Raw genomic sequence first — 26207 nt, forward strand, 5'->3', positions numbered from 1 at the left:
CCCGTCGCGGGGCTCGAACTCCCGGACCGCGAGATCGTGACCTGGCTGAAGTCGGACGCTTAACCGACTGCGCCACCCAGGCGCCCCAGAGGCAGACATTTAGATAAATTAGGGAGTTTGTGGAGTATTTCAGATGACAGGTAATAAGAATCTTGAAACTGAATTTTAGCATGTTAGGGGTATCCATAGATTGTGCCAATATCATGTAGCACCATTTAATTTCTCCTTTTGCTGGCAAAATTGTCTGGGTATGTCAGGAGTACATCCTTGCTTTCTTTCTTCTGCTGACATCAGTTTTGGAAAGTAATCCTGAGGACTGAAAGGCTGTTTCTTGCTCTGCTCACCTCCAGGGAGATTTTTGAATCTCCTTGTCCATAGCTGGCTGTCCGAGGTTTGTTATTCACAAAGTGTCTGTTGCTAAGTTGGGGGTTTTCTACTATAAAGTGGCATAAATCAGAGTCAGGTCACTTCAGGATGAACATAATAGCACCATACACCACAAAATCATGTTATGAAGACTTTCACCAGACCATAATTTATTAGACAATGCTTCTGGTTTGAGCATTAAGGGAATGGAGAAGGACTCCCTACAGATCACTGAATCATGGCCATATACCTTAGTTGAGTTTTAGGGTTTTCTGACTCCTTGCCCTATACCCCGCATGCAAACTTACTTCCACTAACCAAGAACTCTACTGCAGTTACACTGGTCTCTTCAAGTTTTTCTAAAAATCTGTGTTTCTTTCTGTCTCAGGGTTTTTGCTCATTTTATTACTTTCTTCTGGAATATCTAGCCCCTTTTACACTCGAGTATCTTGAGCCCAAAAAATGTACATGTGGCAGAATCCCATGATATGGTTTAAAGTGGAATAGAAAATGGTGCTTTCTAGGAAACAAAAGGTTCATGTTTACTAAATTTTCTACTGTTAACTTCTTTTCCAATTTTGTGAAAGTGAAATAACTTGTCTCTATCAGGAAAGTAAGTCTTATATTTCTCTTTTCTCCCAGTAGTACAGCGATGATCACGCAATAAAAAACTCAATATATACTAGTGAGATGGTTCATGATTCATCTACTATTTGTCATATTATGTCACACCATGCCATAGCAACTCAGTCTCTCAATTTCTTTCTCACACTAACCTATAAAATAGGTGTTATAATTATCTCACAGCACTACCTTCTAGAGTGGGTCTATATTGCACCCTAAGCCTGACCAAGGACATAAAAACAATCCCACAATGATAGTTGAACTTACAGCCTAAGTATAAGGCATAAACCATGGTTGTTGTAATTTGGAATTATAAACATAGAACAAATAACATATTTACTGAACATCTCTACCTGTAACTAAAAAAAATAAATTATGGAACTATGGTATTGGTATTGCTTTAATAAATCTATTTTTTTCCAATGTTAATAAATTAAATAAATTCATTCAAAGCAATCATTACAAATACAGTCATCATCTTTGTCAATGAGATAAAATAATTGAGGGGGGAATATTCCTACCATAGATAGGAATATTTTCAGTTTTGTAAATAAAATATTTTCAGTTTTGTAAATAAATATCTTTTTTCCCCTTTAGACAGGTGAATAAGGGAAAGATTTTTGCTAACATCAGAGAGTATAAAAATACCTCTCTGCAAGGCAATAAAGCAACATATTACAAAGTTTAACCCAAAATTACATGTGTGTGTGTTTATATGTTTATTTTCCTCTAAAATTTCTAAAAACAGTCTTCTAAACCTTTAAATACCTAAAATTATTTTAGGTTGAAGAGAGAAACTTTTATATGTCAAAATATGATTTGCCTTTATTACCCTTAAAATCTAGAAGAAGGCTGGATTAGTAATTATTATCTTTCAACAATTTAATTTTGCCTGATACCAATGAAACCAATAACTCTAGAAATAGCAATATTACCTACTGAGAGAAGAAGGTCTTTGCAATGTGGGTTCATTAATTAATCTTTCTTTTTTTAAAATTTTTTTTTTTCAACGTTTATTTATTTTTGGGACAGAGAGAGAGACAGAGCATGAACGGGCGAGGGGCAGAGAGAGAGGGAGACACAGAATCGGAAACAGGCTCCAGGCTCTGAGCCATCAGCCCAGAGCCTGACGCGGGGCTCGAACTCACGGAACGCGAGATCGTGACCTGGCTGAAGTCGGATGCTTAACCGACTGCGCCACCCAGGCGCCCCCATTAATTAATCTTTCTATATAATAATCCTTTATTTTTTTAAAGACTTTTACTACTATAAAACAACTTTGTTGTTGTTCCAATGCATTCTTTCTTTATCCTTTGCTCAGGGGTAGGGTGGTCTGGGAAGAGTTGAGAAAGAAGGACATAAGGGTCTTAAGAAGATTGTGTGATTGTAAAGTTATTAAATAGCATTTCAGATAGCTCAGGGGTGTGTTGTCACCAAGATGACAGACCAGGAGATCCAGGCACCCATCTTCCCACAAAGAAAAATTAGACAGCTGTCCAAGAATGAAAATAGCTCTGGGAGATCTCAGGAGCCCACCTAAGGAGTTTCAACAAAATAGCAGAGCAAAATAACCTGTGAATAACCGCACAAAAAGAGTAGAAAGAACGACTTCATTTTGCCTGCAACATCCTGTCGCCTAGGTCAGCACTGCTCAGTGCCAAGAGAGAACTGCCTAGCCAGAAAGAGTTCTCACTGCAAGCAAAATAGAGCAGAATGAATGACCAGATGCCTTAACCTTTTATAGCTACACAAAGGACCTGACCCTACTCCTATCCCTGGCCTGCACCTCTGTGTACCAGCAACTAGTCCCTCTTTAGTTATGCATGTGCACACAGCTGGTTCCAATTTGTATGACCAGCCGTTACTGTGTGTGCACCTATGGCTAGCCTCTGCAGCCACATGAGTACACACTGACAGCCAAACCCTCCATAGTTGCTTCTGTATCTGAAGCCAGTCCTGACTCCTGTCACAGTCCTCTACTGCTGCAGGCACTTGCAAATAGCCCTTGTAGTACACACCTGAGTGCTGCTGACACTGACTCCTGTTACCAGAGCCTCCAAAGTGCATTGGCCTGCAACTAGCCCCTGCAGCCACCTGGGTACCCACTGATTACCCAGGTCCTGCAGCTGCTCATGTACCCAAAGTTGGCCCCAGGCCCTGCTGCTGGCCAGCACCCTTGCCAATGTGTATGTGTGCCTGCAACTGGCCCCTGCCACTATGCAGGCACCTGCAGCCAGCTCCATAGCCACATATGTGCACACCACCGGCTCTGGCTACCACCACCATATGCCCTGTTCCCTTGCCTTTGAAAAGCCCAATAGCCCTTGCAGCCATTCAGGGTCCCATACAGCTCTTGCTGTCAAGGATCATGCAATTGTCAATGTCATGCACTTCAGCCACCTGAGCCAATGAGATAATTTGCCACCCCAAATCTCAACATATTTGTGAATTTTAGTTTTCATCTTGACATTGCTTTCTAGTTTCATACAATTGTGATCAGAAAAGATGCTGGATATGACTTTGATCTTCTTGAATTAAGACATTTTTGGTGGCTAATGTTTCATATGCACTTGAGAAGAATATATATTCTGCTACTATTGGATGGAATGTTCTGTAAATATCTGTGAGGTCCATCTGGTCAAATGTCTAGTTTAAGTCCAATGTTTCATTAGGGATTTTATGTCTGGGTGAGCTATCCATTGTTGAAAGGGATATTAAAACCCCCTACTGTTACTGTATTGCTGCTATTTTCTCTCTTCAGGTCTGTTAATATTTGCTATTTTATTTTATTTTATTTTATTTTATTTTATTTTATTTTATTATTTGAGAGAGAGAGAAAGCATGTAAGCAGGGGAGAGGGGGAGAGAGAGAGACAGACAGAGAAAGAGAAAGAGAAAGAGAAAGAGAAAGAGAAAGAGAAAGAGAAAGAGAAAGAGAAAGAGAAAGAGAATAAGAGAGAGAATCCCAAGCAGGTTCCATGCTCAGTGCAGAGCCCAATGTAGGACTCAATCCCATGACTCTGGGATCATGATCTGAGCCAAAATCAAGAGTGAGATGATTAACCAAGTGAGCCACCCAGGTGTCCCTGCTTTATATATTTAGATGCTCCAGTGTTGAATGCATAAATATTTACAAATTTTATATCCTCTTGTTGGATTGACTCCTTTATCATTATATAATGACTTTCTTTGTCTCCTGTTACCATCTCTATTTTTATATAAGTTAAGCTGCCTCTGCTTTCTTTGGGTTTCCATTTACATGAAACTTATTATTTTCTCTTCATTAATTTACAGGCTGGGTGTGTTTCTAAAGCTGAAGTGAATGTCTTGTGAGCAACAGAGAGCTGGGTCTTGTGTTTTTATCCATTAAGCCACTCTATGTCTTTTCATTGGAGAATTTAGTCCATTTACATATATGTTTTTAAATGTTTACTTATTTATCTTGGGGGGGGGAAGGGGTAAAGAGAAAGGAGAGAAAGAAGACTAAGCAAGCTCTACACTGTCAGGGAAGAGTCAGTTTCAGGAACCAGGAGACCATGACATGAGCTGAAACCAAGAGTCAGAGACTTAAATGACTGAGCCACCCAGGTGTCCCTAGGCAATTTATATTTAAAGTACTTATTGATAGGCATAGACTTATTATTGCCATTTTGTTAATTATTTTCTGGTTGTTTTATAGTTCTTTTGTTTCTTTTTCTTTTGCTTTCTTCCTTTATGATTTAATGATTTTCTCTAGTGGTATGCTTCAGTTGCTATCTTTAATTTTGTGTATCTCTTATAGGTTTTTCCTTTGTTGTTACCATGAAATGTATATAAAGCATCTTATATTTATAGTAATCTATTTTAACATGAATACAACTTAAATTCAAATGCATACTAAAGCTTGATACTTTTAACTTCCACACCCCTTACATATTATGTTTTTGATGCCCAATTTCATCTTTACCTTGTATATACATTAAAAACTTAACGTAGTTATTTTTAATATTTTTGTCTTTTGGTTCATACTTGATTTATGTGATTTACCCACCACCATTAAAAATTAGAGTTTTCAGGATTTAACTACATATTTATCTTTATTGGTGAAATGTAGCTTTTCATGTTTTACTATTACTAATTATCATCCTTTTGTTTCAGATTAAAGAGTTCCTTTCAACATTTCTTGTAAAACCTGTCTAGTGGGGGTGAACTTCTTCAGCTTTTCCTTGTGTGAAAAACTCTTTCTCTCTCCAATTCTGAAGTACTAATTTGCTGGGCAGAGTATTCTTGGTTGGCTTTTTTGTTTTTGTTGTTTTGTTTTGTTTTGTTTTGTTTTGTTTTGTTTTGTTTTGTTTTTAGCACTTTGAATATATTATCCCAGTCTTTCAGGGCCTGCCAAGTTTCTACAGAAAAATGTACTGATGGTCTTATGGAGGTTCTCTTATATGGAACAAGTTGTTTTTCATTTGTTTCTTTTAAGATTCTCTTCCTGTTTGTAACTTTTGAAAATTTAATTATAATGTGTTTTGGTGTGGTTCTCTTTGGATTTGTCTTATTTGGATCTTATAGGCTAGGGAAGTTTTCAGCCATTTTTTCTTTAAATAAGCTTTCTACTACTTATGATTTCACTCATATCTGGAATCTAAAAAATAAATGAATAAACAAACAAAAGCAGAATCATACCTATAAATACAGAGAACAAACTGGTTACCAGAGGGAAGGGGATTGGGATAGTGGACAAAATGGGTGAAGGGGAGTGGGAGATACAGGATTCTAGTTACAGAATTAATAAGTCACAGGAATAAAAGGCACAGTGTAGGGAATATAGTCAGTGATGTTGCAATAGTGTTGTATGGTGAGAGATGGTAGCTACACTTGTGAGCATAGGGTAAGGTTATAGAGTTGTTGAATCACTATGCTGTACACCTAAAACTAATGTAGCATTGTGTGTCAACTATACTCAAATTAAAAAAATATACAAAACTTTCTGCCCCCTTTCTCTTTCTTTTCTCCTCCTGGGACCTCTATAATGTGAGTATTGATCTGTTTGATGATATCTCTTAAGCTTCCTACACTCTTTTTTATTCTTTTTTTTTCTATTTATACTCCTGATGATAGGATTTTGTATCTTTGAGTTTGCTAATCCTTTTTTCTGCTTATTCTAGTCTGCTGTTGAACCCCTCTATTGAATTTTTCAGGTCAGTTATTGTATTCTTCAATTCTATGATTTATGTTCTATACTTTTTCAATATTTCATTTATCTTTATTGAAATTCTCACTTTTTATGCATTGTTCTCCTTATCTTGGTGAGCAAATTTATGACCATTATTTTGAGCTTTTTATCAGGTAGATCACGTATCTCCATTTCATTAAAGTCTATTCCTGGAGTTTTATCTTTTCTTTTATTTGGAGAATATTTCCCTGTTTCTTCACTTTTCTTCACTCCCTGTGTTTCTTCCTGTGCACTAGATAAAACAACTGCCATTCTTATTTTTGATGGAATGGTCTCACATAGGAGGCAAACTGCATTGTTCAGCCTCGCCCTAGCTCTTGCTTGTTGCTTAAACCTTTGTGATTTGGCTTACAGTAGTTGAGTGAGCATGTGCCAAGACCTGTGAGTGTCCCAAAAGGGAGAATCTCAGTCAGCAACTAGATGCAGGCTAATTGGAAGCAAGACCATCAGGCAGCAACCTTTTAAAGTATGCAAATAAACCTCTTTCAAGGAAAGACTAGGAGACAGGCATTTCCATAGTCTTCCTAGTGTTGAACCCTAAAGGGATAGCCAGTTAAGAAGTCCTTCTTTGTTGGCTACAGTCCTGTGAAACTTGTGAATGCAAGCTCCACTTGCCTCCATAGCCAGGCCATCAAGGAGTATTTCCCCTGGGTGGCAGCTGCAAAAGCTGGGGTGCCATATATGTATATAAACTCCTTCCAGGAGGATATTGCTGTTGTCAGGCTACAGGAAGAATGCTAAGATCAAGTCTATTGGCTTCCCTGTTCTTTGGGGAAGATCTGTCTGTCCCTAGATGCCTTTTGTATTAGAGACCTACCCCTCAGGCAGCAGTTTTAAAGTATGCAGATAGTCCTCTTTCAAGGAAAGACTGGGAGATTAGCATTTCTCTCTGCACTTTTTTGCACTGAGCCCTAAGGAGATAGCTGATTAAGAAGTGTTGCTTTGTTTGCTACAGTCCTATGGGAATTCAGACTTGAAAAGTCAAGCCCCACTGGCCATCAGAGCCAGACAATCAAGGGTGCCTCTTCTGGGAGGCAGCCACAAAAACTGGGCACCAGACATGTGTTCAAGCTCCTTTCAGGGAGACACTGGTGACCTGGAGCAGGGCAGCGAGGGAATGCAAAAATGGCACCTGCCAGCCTCCTCAATCTCCAGAGAATTGCAGTTGGCCCTTAGATGTGTGTTAAATTAGAAGCCTGACTCTTGGGCTGTTGCTTTTAAGATAAGTTAATAGACCTCTTTCAGTGGATGACTGGGATATAGGCATTTTGGGCTTGCTACCTCTTCAGTGAGCCCTGGGGACTCACAAGTCCCTCAAGCACCTTAAAAGCTGTTTCTTTGTTTGCTATAGGTTTGTAGGTTTTGTGGACCCTAGTCTCATTGGCTTTTAGGGCTAGGTGTTTTAGGTGCCTGTGCCTCAGGTGGAGGTCTTAAAAGTTAGAGCACTTCATGTTGGATCCAAACCCTTTTCTCCTCAGGGAGAAATTGGGAGTTATGAGGTTTTTCCCAATTGTATGTTAGTGTGATGTGGTAGTGTTTATGGTCAGAGTGTGTCTCAGCCTTTCTTATACATTTCAAAGTGGGTTTTTTTTTTCTCATTCACCTGATATGTAGGAATCACTCAATTAGATGTTTTTGTTTTTGTTTTTGTTTCAAGAGGGAATTGTTTTAGCATGTAGCTATAGATTCAGTGTGTCCATGGGAGGAGGTAAATTCAGGATCCTCCTATATCACCATCATGGACTAGAACACAGTAAGGCTTATATACACTTACCTTTTTAACAAAAGGTTAATTTACCCACTACTTGCCTCTAGGTTTGTCAAGATAATCGAATGAGATATTTAGGTGTAAAGCACTTTGGAAAGAATGGGGCCTTATATAAATATAAGGGAATGTTGCCTTGGCTTGCTTGAAAAAGAGTGGATGAGAAGAGTGTGAGTCTGACTCATCTCTTCTTCATGGCAAGACCTACACAAATCTCCCTCTTGCTTATGAAGCTGCAAATAAACCCAACTTAGTCCAAACATTCTATCATGGACCAGGTGCCTTAGAAAGTCCCAGTATTTGTTGTCAGGTTCTTTTTGAGACAAATAGCAAAGTGGCTGGCTTATATTCCAGTTGTTTGAGTTGCCAAATGACTCTTAAAATAGAACAAAACAACTTTCTCCAGAAGCAAAAAGTGAAGTTGCCTTTCTCCTCCCTCCACCTTCTTTCATTTTAATATTTTATGATGTGTGGTTTCCAGATTCCAAAACTGTAAACAAAACATGTCTGTTCTGTAGTTTCTATTATCCAGTGCAAATTGAAAAAAGGAACTATAATGCTTCTTAATCTTTTTTAAAAATTCCTTTTTACAAATAATTTATTTCCAAATATCAGCATTTCTTACATGATTTGGATGTAGTGAGATGGAATGGAGACAGAAGTCATATCCACCTACTGCAGATAAAGCTTGTCCCCTGAAAAACAGCGTAATCAGAGTAGGCAGTTTCCCAGGATTTTTGTGATCACCATGCTTGACATAAAACTCTGCAAATAAACCTTAGGCACTGGGAATAAGTGGTTGCTACATTTGGGAGAAAAATATCTCAAAGAAATAAGAGGACATCAACAGTGTTTCTTCTCCCTCTTTATTTCTAAGAGATGTATTTCTCCAAGTATTTAGAAGAAGATAAAATTGAATTGTATTTTTATCATGATATGAATTGTGCAAACAACTGGGAATTATAACTTTAAAATATTAAATGGAATTTGACCCTTGTTGGATATGTAGATTTGAATATCTAACATCATATCTTCCTTGTAAGTTGTCTCTTTTACGTGTTCTATAATGTCTCAAGTTAGTGTGCTATTTTCCCCCGTGTAATTTCACAAGACAATATTTTCATTTACTAACAACATTTCATAGTACGTTAATAACATCAACACAGCCACATTTCCCTGTGTGAAAGATTCAGGGTTATTAGAGATGTAGGGACATTTGTTAAGCCTAGGTAAATATTCAATATCAGTTTAGAGAGAGGGAGAGTAACAATGGCATTTGCAGCCAGCCCTAAGTTCCTTTGAGATGTATATGAATGCATTTGACTTGTTCAGTCTATGAAGCAGATGCTAGTTCAGCTGTAGTACATGTGTTGGTGTCCAAACATAGTTTTGGAATATGATGCGGGTGCGGGGAGAAGGGCGATGTGCATGTATGAAAATTCCAGGTATGAGTTTTGGGGATGCCATTACAATTATTTTAATTCAACTTAAACATTGACCTCAGAGATATATACATGATACTGGTTTTGATACATTTTGGAAAAAGTAATTAGAAATCAAATAAAGCATTAAGGAAAACAGTAACTAAGATTTCAATGGAATTTTTTAGACTAAATTATATATTTTTCTAGTTCCAAATGAAAACAGCACTGCATTTTATTCTTTTCTTAAGTTTGTATTTAAATTTCAGTTAGTTAACCAACACTGTAATATTAGTTTCAGGTGTACAATTTAGTGAGTCGATACGTACATACAACATCTGGTGCTCATCAGAACAAGTGCATTCTTTAATCCCCATCATCTATTTCACCCATTCCCCCCCACCCCCAACGATCTCCCCTCTGGTAACCATCAGTTTGTTCAGGCTAAATTATATTTTAAATGAAATAAATGGATCATTAATTTTATTTGGAGTTTTACTTAGTCTCATAACCAAATATTGATTTTCAGTTTTATTTCTCTTTATTGTTTGTTTTATTGTGTGACTTTCTGAACTGCTTTATAAGGAATTTTTTTAAGTTTAAATATTACAAGTTCTTCAATTAAGGCAATATTTCTTAATATTTTAGCTTAAAAAGGAGGAAAATCTTATATTCCTTCATACTATTTTGAGACATGAAAAATACCATGAGGATTTTTTTCTTTTTTTATAGAAAAGAAAAGAAAAAAGAGTTTAAAAGGAAAAGATATCTTATAAAAGTATATTTTCCCCTATGTGTTTTACTACCGTGGTTATATAAGAATGCATGAAGTAATGAAAAACAAACAAATCAAAAACCCTTCAAACTGAATGCTACCATCTTTTTTTTTCTTTCAGCTCTCGGGAGAAGTGATTTTGCAAATTGCCAATGAACCAGTTCTGCCCTTTAATGCTCTTGATATAGCTATAGAAGTTCAAAACAGTCTTAAAGGTAATTTTTCTTTGAATTACAGTAATTTTAGCAAGTGAAAGATGGTTCAACTAATTTTTAACAAGCAATGGATAAAAATATATGCTATATTATTAGCTATGGCAATGCAGTGACTCCCTTCTTAGAGAGGATTATCATGAGAAGGGCTTAGAGGAAATATGAGATTTGTAATTTCAAACTTCTGTTATCATTTTCCGCATGGCAAAAATATAGTTTAGGTATTTTCCCAAATAAATAAATAAGTAGGTAAGTAAGTTTGTATCTAAAATTCAATCAATTCAAATAAAATTCAAATCAAAATCAATCCAAATCAAGCCAACCCAAATCAATCTTTGGGATTAATTTCTGAAGTATGGGCCCCATTTCATTTCACTAAAGTGTTGGCTCATCCTAGATTAAGGGTGACAAGAAGAGAATTATCTCCATAGTTTCTATTTCAATCCCTTCATGTTTGAATAGATCTCTTTCTGCAGAATTCTAATAATTACCTTCATTTCCCCTTTATCTACATACAAATCTTTCAACAAGGCTTATAATTTTTCTTTATTAACCAAATACAAAGGGCAGTATTGTAATTAAAGAATGCATCCTCCTCCTTTTTGAGTCACACATCTTATTGACAGATATTTATGTGTGATTTTTAGACATAAACTTCTCAATACAAAATTCACTATTTTATCTAAGTACCTAAGCAGTAATCCTTACAAAATGGATTATTCTTTTTCTTTCTTAGAAAATGATTTATTCTTAATAGCCAAATATTTCAAGTTTCTGAAAATTTAATTCCTTTTTTTTTTTTTTTTTAATTTTGACTACTGGGATTGCTTCTTAACCTGAAGAATACTATGACACAATTTTTCCTCCCTCAGTGATTCTTATAACTTTTATTATATTGGCTGTAAAACCCTAAAAGCACTTGAGCTGTTTAGGGTTATTTGTTCCCATATGAAGTAGCCTCGGATTGCTCTGTTTTTGGTATATTTAGGCTGGTCTCTATATAGTTTCCATCTTTTCCACTTTTGTCAAGTTTCTATCTTAGATTTGCTTGATGCAGAGTTGCCACAAACCTTCAATTTTAAGAAATGTAGTATCTGTGAAAATCAGTAAAACAAAGTACAATAAAATGAGGTATGCCTATATTTTGGGCAGCATTGGAGCTCAGAAGAAATATATATACATATATATATATATATATATATATATTCGTCTATTTTTGAGAGAGAGCGCATGCATGCACACGCGTAAGAAGAGCAAGGGCAGAGAGAGAGGGAGAGAGAGAGTGAGAGGTTTCTCAATGCCAGCACAGAGCCCAAGACAGGGCTCGATCTCACGAACCATGAGATCATGACCTGAGGCAAAATCAAGAATCAGATGCTTAACTAACTGAGCCATCCAGGTGTCCCAAGAAATAATATATTTTTAATGAGATAAGTCAGTACAATTATTCAGCCTTCAGTTGGTGATTCAGATATAGAACTGACATAGTTGGATTTAATCAGGCTAGAGCTCTAATGAGAGAGGGACAATGACCTAGATAAGTTAAAACTGAGAGTATGTGCACAGGAGCACTCGTGAGGGTGGATCAAAGTATCTAAACTGGGTATGGAATAAAAATGAGGAAATGAAAGAAAGGAGGGGGAACAAAATGGAAGGAGGATCAATAAATACTACTTCATGGTGAGATCAAAGAATTGAGTGAGCTAAAAAGACTCATTTGCTGCTGGCCAGCAAATGGGATTATTAAAAATGTGATCATACAAAGAGTTCAGATATTGGTAAGGACAGCGTTCAGGAGAGGACATGACCATGGAAGTGGGATAAGCAATCACCAGAAGAAAAGAGGCTAAGGAGAGTCTAGAGTATGTGGGTATTGAAATTGCCAAGAATTCAGATCGAAGTATTCTTGTAAGAGGAAGTGACTAAACCAGGAGCCAAAATCTTCAAAGAATGAGCAGCGATACCTCCTAGGGTTTTTCTAGGGCTAGTGGTACAAAGCGTAAGAGAGAAGGAACCACACCTAGGAGGGCTGGGGCCGAAGCAGTATCATTATGGAAGAGCCAGGTTTTAGGTTAAAGGAAGAGGGTACAGAAAATATTCTGAAAATAGGCCAGGTTAATAAACCTTTCTTTAATAGTTATATCTGAAGCATGTCAGTACAACGGGGTTGGGGGGAAGCTACAGTCGTTCTACAAAGATTTCCACTGCAGCCTGATGCTACCAAGTCTAGATGAACAGCTCCCAAAATCAAGTTGCTCAGTCAGATGAGCCAGGAGTATTTTGGCTTCTTGCTGGTATATTGGTCTGCTTCTGCTATAGGTAAAGAACTTTTTCTTTGGTTATTGGTTTTTTTTGAGTTTTGTTTCTTTTGATGTGAAACTCCTTGGGTTTCCTTGCTACTTTCACATAGAAAAATGTGGGCCAGACTTAAGATATACCCATAGTAAAAACACAAAACAAAACAAAACAAAATGTGTCAAGAACATAGATATATAGGAATAAAATTCTTTTGTTATGACCTGAGTATAAATATTTGATCAAAGTGATGCAATTTGTCACCTTTAAGCTATACATTTTTATCTTTTAGTCATCATGATTCAAAATTATTTGTTCTATATTAAAGTAAAAGATCATTCGAATATTTGCTAAATTGTGGGCAATTTGATGTAACTGTTCTATTTTAACTACTTTAGTTATAACCTTATTTGTAAAATAGAGTAATGTGCTACACGTTAATCTAATTTTACTGCTTAGTAAAACTTTAATTGTTTATATATATTTTTATTTTGTTATGACAACTAGCAGTGATTAGTCTTAAGTTCTCAATCACAGTTATTACAAAAAAGTGACCTTCAAGGCTAAACTATAAAATTTTGTTTCTCCCTACTGCAAAAAGTTTACGTATGAAGGTCTCTGAAACCCAATTGCATTTTCAACGGTGTAATTTTACCCCTTGACAACCAGCCATCTTGTTTATTTATTACTCTAGTTTACAGTAGCAGCAGACCATTCTCTACTGTTCTCACAACCACCAGAAAGAAAGATAATTTACCAGTGAATAATTTGTTTGAGTTGATTTATTGGATGGTCTTGAAAGCTCATTTTGACTGAGTGACCTTGGCTCTTAATATTTGGTCAATGCCAAACACATAATAGTTAGAGAATGAATATTTATATGTGGTTACATAGAGATGTAGTGTAAATAGTGACTGATAAGATTACTGATATGCTTCAGCTGTACTTGTGGTAAATAAAAGTATGTCCAAAAAAATTGCACACATAAGACACTGGTACTAGTTTGCAGGGGGCAAAGGCAGGTGTCAAGAATAAATGAGTACAACCATACCCTTGAACCTAGAAGCAGACTAAGGAGTACGCACTTAATAACCTTACTAAATTTACTCTTTCTCACTCTCTCTACTTTTTAATGTTTTAAACACCACCTCAAAATAACAATGACTATGTAATTCTGATGATTTCTGTTAATATCTGCTATTTTTCTTTGTTGGAATTCTGGATGTTAATTATTTACCATTATCGCAAAAACTACAAATGGCAAAACAAAGTAAAAGTCATTTCCATTTGATCTGGCTATGTACACATTTATTTAGTGAAAGCCAGACTCAGCAGGAAACAATTTCGATCTGTGTGGCTTGTTGCCACTTCCTGATTGTCTCACTAAAGGTAAAATGGTTGTTGGCAGAATTTCCTCCTGTTCCTTGAGAAACTGACAATGGTAACTTAGCTGACTTTTTAATTTTTTTATTAGCTCTGATAATTCATTAGCACCAATCACTTCATTGTGGAAGGAGGGATAGTATTTCAAGGTGATGATGTGACCGAGGCAAGCACAGGCTGTTCTGCTAGATCTGTAGTTTCATATATTCAGTTGTCATTTTGGTTCTTTTCTACAGTCACAAGTAATTGAGATCCATCTGATGTCGTTTCTTCTTTCTGAGTAATTTATGATGAATGTCCCAAAAGGAAAAAAAAATAAGTATACGCTTTATAAATTGCATGGGTCACCTGTGTGGCCCAGTTGGTTAAGCGTCCGACTCTTGATTTCAGCTCAGGTCATGATCTCATGGTTTGTGGGTTCAAGCCCTGTGTCAGGCTCTGTGCTGACAGTGGAGAGCCTGCTTGGGCTTCTCTCGTACTTTCTCTTGGCCCCTCCCCTGCTCATACTCACTTTCTCTCTCAAAATAAATAAATAAAATTTAAAGAAATAAATAACTTGTGTGATATTTGGCCTCAGCCTATCAGTCTCCAATTTTGGTTTTTGTTAGCATCAATTCCAGCTTTTGTCCGGCCTATAGATAGTAAAGTGTGGGCATACTAGCAACCTGGCCCTGTGCCCTCCTGAAAAAATTCCAAATCCATCCATCTAAAATCCAAACAATTCCAAGAAAAGATTTAGTTCCCATGGAAATTCTGAATCATGTTAGATATCTAGTGGTTTGACCCAAACTTGCATTTCTGGAACTAACTGTTTTGTGTGACAAGGACTTAAACTCAAAAGCATTCTCTCAGAAATAGCTTACCTTGTTTGCTCAAACTGAGAGAAATTCAGTAAGGGATTGGCCATCCATTGGGTACAATTTCCTAAAACTATGTTTAATATCAATCCCCAGTGTATTTTTGTATGGACTCTGACTATGTAACTATATTAAATATTGTATTTCATTTATTGACATTCCAAATCTTGTTCAAACCAGGAGTTCTTACTAGCGGAGTCTGCAACAAAATCTGGTTGTCTCTGTATTATCAGTGTTTGTCTCCTTAAACCAGCTTCCCTTTGTCATCATGTCCTCATTACCCTGAATACTTCATTCAAATTTGGTTTAAAGTTTTCTTTTTAGTACCTACATTAAACATTTTTTATTATGTTTATTTATTTTTGTGAGAGAGACAGAGTGCAAATGGGGGAGGAGCAGACAGAGAGGGAGACACAGAATCCAAAGCAGGGTCCAGGCTCTGAGCTGTCAGCACAGAGCCTGATGAGGGGCTTAAGCCCACAAACCGTGAGATCATGACCTGAGCCGAAGTCAGACACTAAACCGACTGAGCCACCCAGGCTCCCCAATACCTGTTTTATATGTGTAATTACATTGATTGAAATATGGTAATGACTTCCTATCATCTTCCTACTTTCCCATCCTAGTAATAGCTGAATGTATTGTGAATTTTTTTTCCTTAAGTGTATTTTTAGGACAAAACCCTGTGCCCATGACAGGATAGTACTACAATCCATTTTTCTATGAGTGTTGCCTCTCTGGCAACAATTTTAAAGTAGTTTTTTTAAAGATTTTTTAAAAAGTATTTACTTATTTTGAGAGAGAGAGGAAGAGTGTGTATGTATGCAAGTGGGAGATGGGCAGAGAGAGAGGGAAGGAGAGAATCCCAAGTAGGCTCTTCACTGAAGTGCAGACAGAACCTGATGCAGGGCTCAAACTCACAAACTGTGAGATCATGACCTGAGCCAAAATAAACAGTTGAGTGTTCAGCTGACTGAGCCACCCAGGTGCTCCTAAAGACACTTTTAATGTTGGCTTATAATAGAACATAAAGTACCCTTCCCCTCATACTGATTAATTTCATTAAAGTTTTTTTTTCATTTTCTCAGTTTAGCCAAAACATAATTAAACACACATGTGTTATTAAATGTACAACTCCAACTTTCTGCCTCAGGAGGAGACTGATAAAAAATAAACCACACATGAATTTAATTCCTTCTAGGAAGCCTTTGTTCACTCTTCCAAAGCAACCAATAACCAGATCATGTAGTTGCAAACACAACACAGTGGCAGCATCTATGGCCATGAAAGTAGCTCCCGGTTCAATCTTGGCACCAGGCCGACATATGCTGTTGGGACAACTCATTCCATGCAATATGTTCAAAGTCTTGATAGATTTGCATCTGTTTTTGGCTATCTGGATCACTGGGTAATATTTAGAATATAAGAAAATCTTCAGAATGTGTTGCCAGTGTTTTCAAAGTGGTCAATCTGATTCTTATAAGCATGCCACTTCGGCACTTTTGCAAAAAAAAAAAAAGGATTTCTATTGTATTTAGTTTAGACATAACTAGCCACTGCCTCCTGGCATATTGCATTTTTAAATAATATCCATTTATCAGTGCATTGTAAAATCAGTGTTAGACTATTTATCAACAGTGCACTAGCTCCTACACTTCATTCTCTACCTGTTTGTTTTTTTGTTTTGTTTTGTTTTTGTTTTTGTTTAACTTCTTTAAATAACCAGCTGAGATGATTCACTGTGATTCATACTAAAGAAACCAGCATGAAGAATAGAAAATGTAGGATAATAAAGGACTGTTGTTTCCTCTGGCTGAAATCGTATTGGTAATTTCTTTTGTTCTCTTTAGTGATGCCACAAGATATTTTTAAGATGACATTAAGTAACATACATTTTTCCCCCAAAATAATCTTCTTCTTTTAGCCACTGTGTTATGTGGAACATAAATCACACTTTTCCTTGTCACTATAAATCAGTGACGTCTAAGCCATGATTGTGCAATTATTAGCACCTTTAAAACTGTCATAAGCTCATCCATAGAAGAATAGGTTCTGTGAAATACATAGTAAAAAGCTATGTTTGTTTGATATAAAAATGTAGTTTTAGAGTATGACCAGTACATTTCACTCTTAATTTAAGATGAAACTGTGTGAGTCTTTAAAAATAGAGTCACAAAATACAACCAAAAGATAGAAAAATGGAAATAAAAATTTAAAACTTTTTTGGAGTATAAAACTCTGAATAGAGGCCACAATAGTAAGTAGTAAAATCATTCTTTAAAATAAGACAGCTATATATTTGTGCAGGAGGTTGTAGAACAGACTTAACACATCTGAGTTTATGCCAAGATGAAACTCATCAAGATATGAAGTGGGAGAAGAAGTAGTTAGTGCATTTTCCAGGTTCTGGCAGGATAGAACATACAGATTCAGTGGGGCAATCCAGAAGTCTAAGAGACCTTATGGAAAAGACGTGTATGAAGTGCCTGTAAGCTTCTGATCTGTTAGAAGGTGTTTTAGCATCCTGTACCAACGGTCCTCAGGAAGAACAAGATTTCTGAGGACACCGTGGCACTTTAGAGGTCACGCCACAAAGCCCCAGGTAATGTGCTAAGTGTCTTATGTCCATTGTAACATTTAACCTTACTCTAGCCACATGAGCTGAACTGGATATTGTTAAGAGCAATTTAGAGATTAAGAAACTGTGTGGAGGGCAAGGGGTGGAGGGGTTGTGTCTTACTTAGGTGTGTACCTTGAAGTGCTTGGTTTAGGGCTTGAATATGGCTCTGTCAGATTCCAAAGCCCCTGCCCTTTTCACTATACCACACTGCTTCCCAGATGGCTTGAAGGGGAGAATGCTGCAATGTGATGATTGGCTAAAAGGCAGGAGTAGGAATATGTTTCCTTCAGTGTGTTCTAGAGCCTGTCCTGAACTGGCCTCCGTAGATCTCAATAATGTCTCAGTATCCACTGACTTGTACTTCCTCCTTCCTTCCCTCTCTCCCTCCCACCTTCTTCTCTCCTCTCCAATTAATATCACTACTGCTTATAATATCCAGCTCTGTTCTTTGTATAGCAAGATGGAAAAATGAAAGGGTTGAAGTTAGAGATAGATTCATCTTTCAGAAGGCTGAGGACTGGGGGAATAGGAAGGGATTAATTAGTAGCAATTAATATTTTTGTTTACGGATGGAACACCCTCAACAGCTTTAATATAGGGAGAGTCCCAGAACTTCCAAGAGTTCCATTTTAGATGACCTTGATTTCTGGGCAATTTCTGTCTCTCAAGTTTCACTTCTTTCCTGGATTTACTTAGAATATTTTTGTATACAATAAGCTCTTCAGTTATCCTCATGAGGATTTATTTTATTTGATCCTTATTTATTCTTCATTTGTGGATTATTTCTAACTAGATTAGGAATCTATTAAGGTTAGTGATTTAACCTTATGTCTTTCCCTTTCTCCCAGTACTTGTAGGACAGAACACAAAATAGGACTCAGTAAGTTATTTACTGAAAATACATTTGTATTTTACTTTGAAACAGAGGAAAAATGCATTGTTTCTGTTTGAAATTTAGAAGTACATTTCAATTGTTTCTTGAATAATATCAAGATAATTTCACTAAGCAGTCTCCATTATTTTGTATTATATTAAGGTTGATTTTCAATATTCATCACAAATTGATATGTTCTACTATGCTATAAAAAACTTAATGGTTGGCTTTTCAACAGAAGCAAATATGTAAAAGGATCATTTTGAAGGTTGGCTGTTTAGTTCCTTTACCCTTTTTTTTAATGTTTTTATGTATTTTTGAGAGAGAGAGAGAGAGAGAGCAGGAGCAGGAGTGGGGGAGAGACAGAGAGTGGGTAACAGAAGACCAAAGTGGGCTCTGTGCTGACAGCAAGGAGCCCGACACAGGGCTCCAACTCACAAACAATGAGATCATGACCTGAGTCAAAGTCTGATGCTTAAGGGACTGAGCCACCCAGGCGCCTGGATTCCTTTATCCTTTACATTATCTCTTTCCTTGTTATTCAGAAGTTTGAGATCCAGCCCATGGAAAGAAAAAAAATGGCTCCAGATTAATAGGCACCACAAAATAACATTGCAAATCTTTATAGATGTGTATGCAAGGAGGAGTGTTATACAGTGTGGAGAAATTTTGAGAAAGTGAAAAGTAGCATCTCTGAGAATAAAATCATTAGTTATGGTATTTTGGGGCATGTCTTTAAAAAATGCATTGGTAGTAATTTATACTTAAGATTGTGTACTCTGATAATAGTAACTTCCATTTATATAGTTATTTATATGCTTGGAGAGTGAAATGACCATTTCTGCATTTTCCCCCAAGGAAGCTAAAAGACAGTAATATTAAGTAATCTATTCAAACTTACATTGATAGTAATTAAGTAGATGAGGCTCTTACCTGGTTTTTGATACCAAGACCTTGGTCTTGAGACTCCATGCACATAAAGCTTCAAGATAATTGTATTAACTTTCTCTAAGAGAAATCTCTAACTCCCAGTTCATTTTCTTTGGTCAAATGGACTTACTACTTATTAAACCTGAACTGTGAAGAGCTTCAATTAGTCCTCTCTTCTCTGACATTCACTGTGCCTTAAATGAAGTTTTATACATATATTCTTAGTTTTTATGGGTTATTGGCAGGCCATATTTTAATTCAGTTTAGTTTAATTTAACTTATCATTACCCTAAAGTAGCTTCTTTTCTTTTCCTTTGCAACTCTTATTGATTTTTAGCAACATTAGTTGATGCTCATTGTATGCAAAACATTTCCCTAAGTGACTTTTTAGGCGTTATTCAGGAAATATCTCTAAACATTATCTTATAATTCAAAATTCTCTCAACAAAATTTTTAATAAATGACTACCATATCTCAGGTATTGTGCTAGCATCTGGAGATTCAAAGAGATAAAACATCGTGCAGGGTTCTTTTCAGTCAAAGAAAGGAGAGAGACAAGGCAGATAAGGATAAAAATATTACAGATATTATGATGCTGTGATCAGTAGATAATTCATGCTATGCCAGACATAGTTTTTGTCTGAGTAAATGGTAGTGAACAAAACTATTAGACAATAATCTCTTCCTTCACAGAGCTGACATTCTAACAGGAATATGTGGGGTCACAGCTGACTTCGATTTGGTGTTATTACTTTCTTATTTAAATAGACAAGTTCTAATTGGCATTAAAATGGCTATTAGGAATCAGTTATGTATACAAATGATTGAGTGAACATTGAAAATAAAGCTTCTTTTCAATTTGTAACCTTATACCCTTGAAGTGATGTATAGGGTGTGGTGTAGATGGCAGGTTTCCACTATCAGGGTTCTTTCTGGAACAAGAAAGTTCTTAAAGCTGTCAGTTCTCTACATCCTCACCACTAAGAAAGATAAATTCATTTAAAGCTAAATAAGGTAGAATGGTACAATTTGTCTCCCTTGATTCAGTAGTAATGTCTTCAATTCTGTAGTGTATGTTAGATCAGAACAGATTTTTCTTTCTTAAATGGAAGACTCTCAAGGATGTTGAACTTGTTTTTTCTGTTGTTCAGTCTTTCAATTCCAATGTAATCTAAATGTGCTTTTTTCGTCTTATTTTTTTTCCCTGTGCAAAGATATTTCCTGTAAGTTCACCATACATTAACTTCAGTAAACCATCATATTTTAGGATAAATAGTATCTTTATAAAATGGCATTATTTTTATAATTGTGATTTAGGGTGCTAAATGTCCTCACTGAGCAAAACTTTCTCCTCTCACAACCTCAAGTTTTCTTGTGATATCAAATAAGATAATTAATGAGTATATAATGTACTTTGAAAACATCCAAATGCCAAAACCTGTGAACTCCTACAAATGAGTTTATTCATGTTGTTAATTTCAGTGAACAGAAAGTTTATAAATGTGGCTATACTTTATAGCTCTCATGAAAACAACTTATCTCTACAGAATTTTCTTTTGTTACTGGATTTTTTTCCAAAAGTACGTTATTTAATCTCCTTTATTTAGTAAATAATTGCTGAGTGTAAGAACCATGCTCTCCTCTAAAGAAATTAGCATATGAAATAGTCCCCATCAAATGAAGGTGAAAGACAACAAAGATCACTGTATTGGGTTGGTAATTCTATGACAGACATTTTTTATATATCAAGCTATAATTCTAACCTAGTTTTTCTTTTCTTACCACATCACCTCTCTACAGTACTTCTTAAACTTTAAAGTGTGTGTAATAATCTGGGTAGCATGGAGATTCCTGGCTCTACTCCTGGAGAGATTTAGCAGGTGTAGGAATCTTCATTTTCATGAAGACCAGGTGTTTGGGGAGCTGGTAACACTTGAACTTCACTTGGAAAGATCCCTTTGTGATCTTTCCCTTTTGCCTGAAATTTTCCCAAGTGAAAGTCCCATATGGCCTCTTCATCTCTCCATCTGCTTATCTCAATGCCATGCTCTCAGGACAGCCAGTTTCAATTTATCAGGTCCATGTTCATTTCATCACCTTGACATGACATAATTCTCTGTATTGAGTTTCTGACCTTGCTGGAGTCTCCTGAGTACTAACACCACCACTAACTGTTGCCTCACCCAGAGACTGACTCAAGTGGCGGGGAATATCAGGAAGAAGATGAGAATAAAATGCACTTCTCATGGTACAATAAAGGAATGCTTTTTAAACAAGATGTTAAGTCACATCAGCTGGGAAATGCTTACCTATAGAAGAATATTTTTTATAACAATTTATAAGTATTAATCATTTAACCTTCATAAAAAAAACCTATGAAGCAGATGTTTATTTTGTTCATTTTATAGATTAGGATGCTGAGGCTCAGTAACTTACCCCAACATCACACAGCTACTAAGTGGTATAGCAGGGATTTGAACTCAGGTAGTCTGGCTCCAGGGTCTGGTGGCCATTATCACCATACAAATTCTGTCTTACTCTTAGTTAAAGGAATGTCCTGTGTTTAGTAACACCATTCATATCAAAATGACTTCCAGTAAATTACACAAATAGAAACAAACTACAAAAAACAAAAATCATCCCCCAAGCAAAACAAGACAAATACTACATAGGATAGTATTTTCAAATCAAAGATGTATTTCAACTTCAAATTACAGGAAACTTTTAGAAAAGCAAAAAGAGCCCATAGATGCATAACAATATACAGGAACATATCTCTTGTTCTCAGAAGAGATAACTTTTTTTAAAAATCACTTTTCCCCCAGAAATATAGAATACTACATGAAGAGCGTGAATGTTTGAGTCAGAAAGATCAGGCTTCTAATTCTGGCCTGTCATTTACTTGCTTAATGAACTAGGACCATTCGCTTGTCTGAATTAACTCTCAGCTTCCATGAAATAGACATGACAATGCAAACTTTGGTGAATATTAAATAAGATAAATATGTCAAGTGCTCAATATCATGCCTGGAACATAGTAGCTGTCTCTCAATAACCAATACCTATTCACTAGTATTATTAGTAGTAGTAATTATTATTTTTTTAAGTTTATATATTTATTTTGTGAGAGAGGTGGGGAGGGGCAGAGAGAGAGGGAGAAAATCCCAAGCAGGCTGTGTGCTATCAGCACAGAGTCTGATGTGGGCTCTATCCCACAAACCCGTGAGATCATGACTTGAGCTAAAACCAAGAGTTGGATTCTTAACCAACTGAGCCACCTAGGTGTCCCAACAGTAGTAATTATTATTAGTAATAGTAATGGTAGCAATAAATTTAATACTCTTCATAGAATATAATGTTTAGACAGAATATTTTTGGTGGAATTAATACATTATAAAAATTTAACTGATGTTGAATCTTCCTTTTTGACACCATGATTGCGAAGTGCTTATTTTGCTCCTTTGAGGATGTCTCTTCTGAGATGGACTCATTTATTTTCACCAGGTGATCAACCCTACACTCATCAACTGCTAGCCTTGGCGTCACGCCTGCGGGAGAGTGCTGAACTCTTCCAGTCAGATGAGATGCGTCCTGCTAATGATCCCAAGGAGAGAATTCCAATCCGTGTCCGAATGCTGAATGACATACTCCAAGACATGGAGAAAAGCTTCCTGGTAGAGCAAGTGCCACCAGGTTTTTATAGGTAAGATATGTGTTTATCATCTATATGTTTATGCCCCTCAATTAAATTTTTGTTTAACTTTCAGAACATGTACCTTCTGTGAACTGACACTATTTTTTAATGTAGTTATTATATGTAGTTATATGAGTAATTATCATATGTGCAATTTCAGGACCATTCTCCCCCAAATAACGTTTCGACTGTATGAGCATAGAATAAAGGAGATTGGTTCAACAGTATCACATAGAAAATGACTAAGAATTTTTTTGACATTAAGCTCAGTATGAGTCAGATATGATATGGCTATTATAAAACCAAATGGAATTATAGGTTGTGTTGGGAAAAATAAATGTTTTGAATGAATCAGAAGATAAGCCTATAGTATTCTTCCTATTAAGACCATATCTTGAGTATTGTGTTTAATTTTAGAAGCTACCTGTTAAGAGAAAGATATATAAGTTTAATATTCAGGGAAGAGTGGGATTCAGATGGATCTTGAAACAGCCAGGGGACCAGAGATATTGGTTAGAGGTCACAATAGAATGATTCCTAGAAACATTTTAACAATTTTAGTGAATATTTTAATAAACAAATTTTGATATGGAAGGGTGATTCAATTTTGGCTTTTAGAGGGAAAATGGAGTTTAAAAAATTATAACATGTTTCACATATTATTATTTATTTAAAGTTGAGAGAGAGAGAATGAGCAGGGGAAGGGCAGAAAGAGGGAGAAAGACAGAATCCCAAGCAGGCTCTGCACTACTGCACTATCAGTGCAGAGCCTGACCTGGAACTCAAACCCACAAACTGTGAGATCATGACCTAAGCCAAAATCAAGAAGTCAGATGCTTAACTGAGCCACCCAGGCACCCCTACACACTTAATTAAGTTTTTGACTTTTCTACAAGACATAAAATATAAATACACACACCTTTCTGTGTAATAGATGCATATATGATGTGTGTATGTCTATAACAATTTAATATATGTGTGTGTGTGTGTGTGTGTGTGTGTGTATTTATGTGAGTATGTGAGAAAAGGCAAGAAACAAAGAAGTGTTGGAGGAATAGTGAGGCAGAAAAAATATTTGGCCCAGAACACTCATTAATAAAAGACTTCAAGGGGCGCCTGGGTGGTGCAGTCGGTTAAGCGTCCGACTTCAGCCAGGTCAGGATCTCTCGGTTCGGGAGTTCGAGCCCCGCTTCGGGCTCTGGGCTGATGGTTCGGAGCCTGGAGCCTGTTTCCGATTCTGTGTCTCCCTCTCTCTCTCTGCCCCTCCCCCGTTCATGCTCTGTCTCTTTCTGTCCCAAAAATAAATAAACGTTGAAAAAAAAATTAAAAAAAAATAAATAAAGACTTCAAATTTACACTTTTGCACTATATCAATTTATGTTTGTGTGTGTGTGTTTGTATATGTATATAACTATATACACACACACACACACACATTACACACACACACACACACACAGCACACACACACACACACATATATATATATATATATAAAATATACAAATAAATATAAATTAAAAATACCCTGGACTATACATATTCTACATGACCAAAGGACATAACTAAGACTAGAGAACTGAAACATAGGAGTACAAATCTTAATTACATATAAGAAAGAAATTTCTGAAAAGTAGTGTTCTTAAAACACTAAATGTGATGCTTTTATAGGGTAGTGAAATCCCTATCACTGCAGGTATTAAAGCATAGGCTAGGTAACTTTAAGAACCTGAGTATTTCGACTATACAAGATTTAAGGTGCCCTTTACTACCAAAATTCTGTGATCTGACAAACACTTGATCTCTCTGCATCTCAATTTCTACATCTATAAAATGAGATAGTGGAATGAGACCTGTTTAAAATAAGAAACCTTTCCTACTTCTGATATTTGGTGATTTCCCTTCATGATTTTAAACTTAAATTCTCATTTAAAATCCTTATATCATTTCTGCTAACATTATGATTGTGTATTCTAAGACTGTGGACAATGTTAATTTATTACAATGGATATTTGTAAGCACCAGAGACATAGCAGTTGCCTGAAGTTAATAACACTGGCTCTGATGAGGTTACATTCCCGAGGTAGGGATGGGGAAACAGAATGAACAAGGTAACTAAATAAAATATAGCTTATGGTAGATATAATAACTGCTAAAGAAACAATTAAACCACATTATTAAATTCAGCATTATTAAAAAGTCTTAATCAGAATAGGCACATCGTATTTTTAGAATATACAAATTTCCCTCAGTTTAAATTTATGAAAAATTCAGAAATTAATAAAAATCCTACATTAAGAATATAGTTTTATGTATTATGATATAGTAGACTCTTTCACTATTTGCCTTTCTTGGCACTTGCACTCAATATAGAAGACCCCTATGGTCTGGGATATCTGTCCAGAGAACTTTGTATTACCCCTTAAATAATAAAAATGATTAAGAAAGTGATTAAGATAGCGATATTATAGCATACCTGTATCCCAGTGTGCAAGCCTCAAAATGTTGATTATGTTAATGTTCTAACTCATGTAAGAAACTTTAGACTTGAAAGCTTGTGGTTCAGTATTTTGGCATTATTTTAAACTATTACTGCAGTTATTAAAGAAATACATGTACGCCATAATTCCCTTTGGCTCCATTGATCCATTAATATGCCAACAGCAAACGGATTACAATAGATAGATGCAAATAGATATCCTCGATTTGAGTTATCTGACTTACCTTTATCCAAAGATGTCATGCATTTTTACTTCATTTCTGAAATATATAACATCATCCTACTTCATGTTTTCTCTTGGTAGAGAATTCATATTTCTAAATATTCTTGAAGGAAAAATTTTTAAATTACAACAAAATTTCTACTCTCAATCCTTGTAAGCTGTTCCTTTATGGGCAAGAAAATGTTCAAAGTAAAAAAATCAGTGTGATAACATCATATGCAGTTTAAGAAAATGGAAAAATTGATTAAAATGATAGCCATATGGAGTAAAGATAAAATTGCTAATTCCATTGTATAAAAGAACATTTGGTGAGCAGGGTTCATTTTTTCTTTTTTTTTAAATTTTTTTTTTCAACGTTTATTTATTTTTGGGACAGAGAGAGACAGAGCATGAACGGGGGAGGGGCAGAGAGAGAAGGAGACACAGAATCGGAAACAGGCTCCAGGCTCTGAGCCAT

The 26207-nt window shown here is 36.0% G+C and overlaps 1 protein-coding gene across 1 annotated transcript in view; it reads left to right on the forward strand.

Moving 5' to 3' along the window:
• Nucleotides 1–26207, forward strand: part of NAALADL2 (N-acetylated alpha-linked acidic dipeptidase like 2) — a 706998-nt gene that overhangs the window by 639820 nt on the left and 40971 nt on the right. Inside the window, exons 12-13 of the mRNA XM_047100419.1 lie at nt 10284–10377; nt 22838–23036. Of these exons, the coding sequence (XP_046956375.1) occupies nt 10284–10377; nt 22838–23036 (293 nt within the window). The remainder of the gene's footprint in view (nt 1–10283; nt 10378–22837; nt 23037–26207) is intronic.

The sequence above is a fragment of the Lynx rufus genome, unplaced genomic scaffold (assembly GCF_022079265.1).
Source record: "Lynx rufus isolate CCGP_SWC_20201006 ecotype Redwood Valley unplaced genomic scaffold, mLynRuf1.p SCAF_5, whole genome shotgun sequence".
Classification (NCBI taxonomy): Eukaryota; Metazoa; Chordata; class Mammalia; order Carnivora; family Felidae; genus Lynx; species Lynx rufus.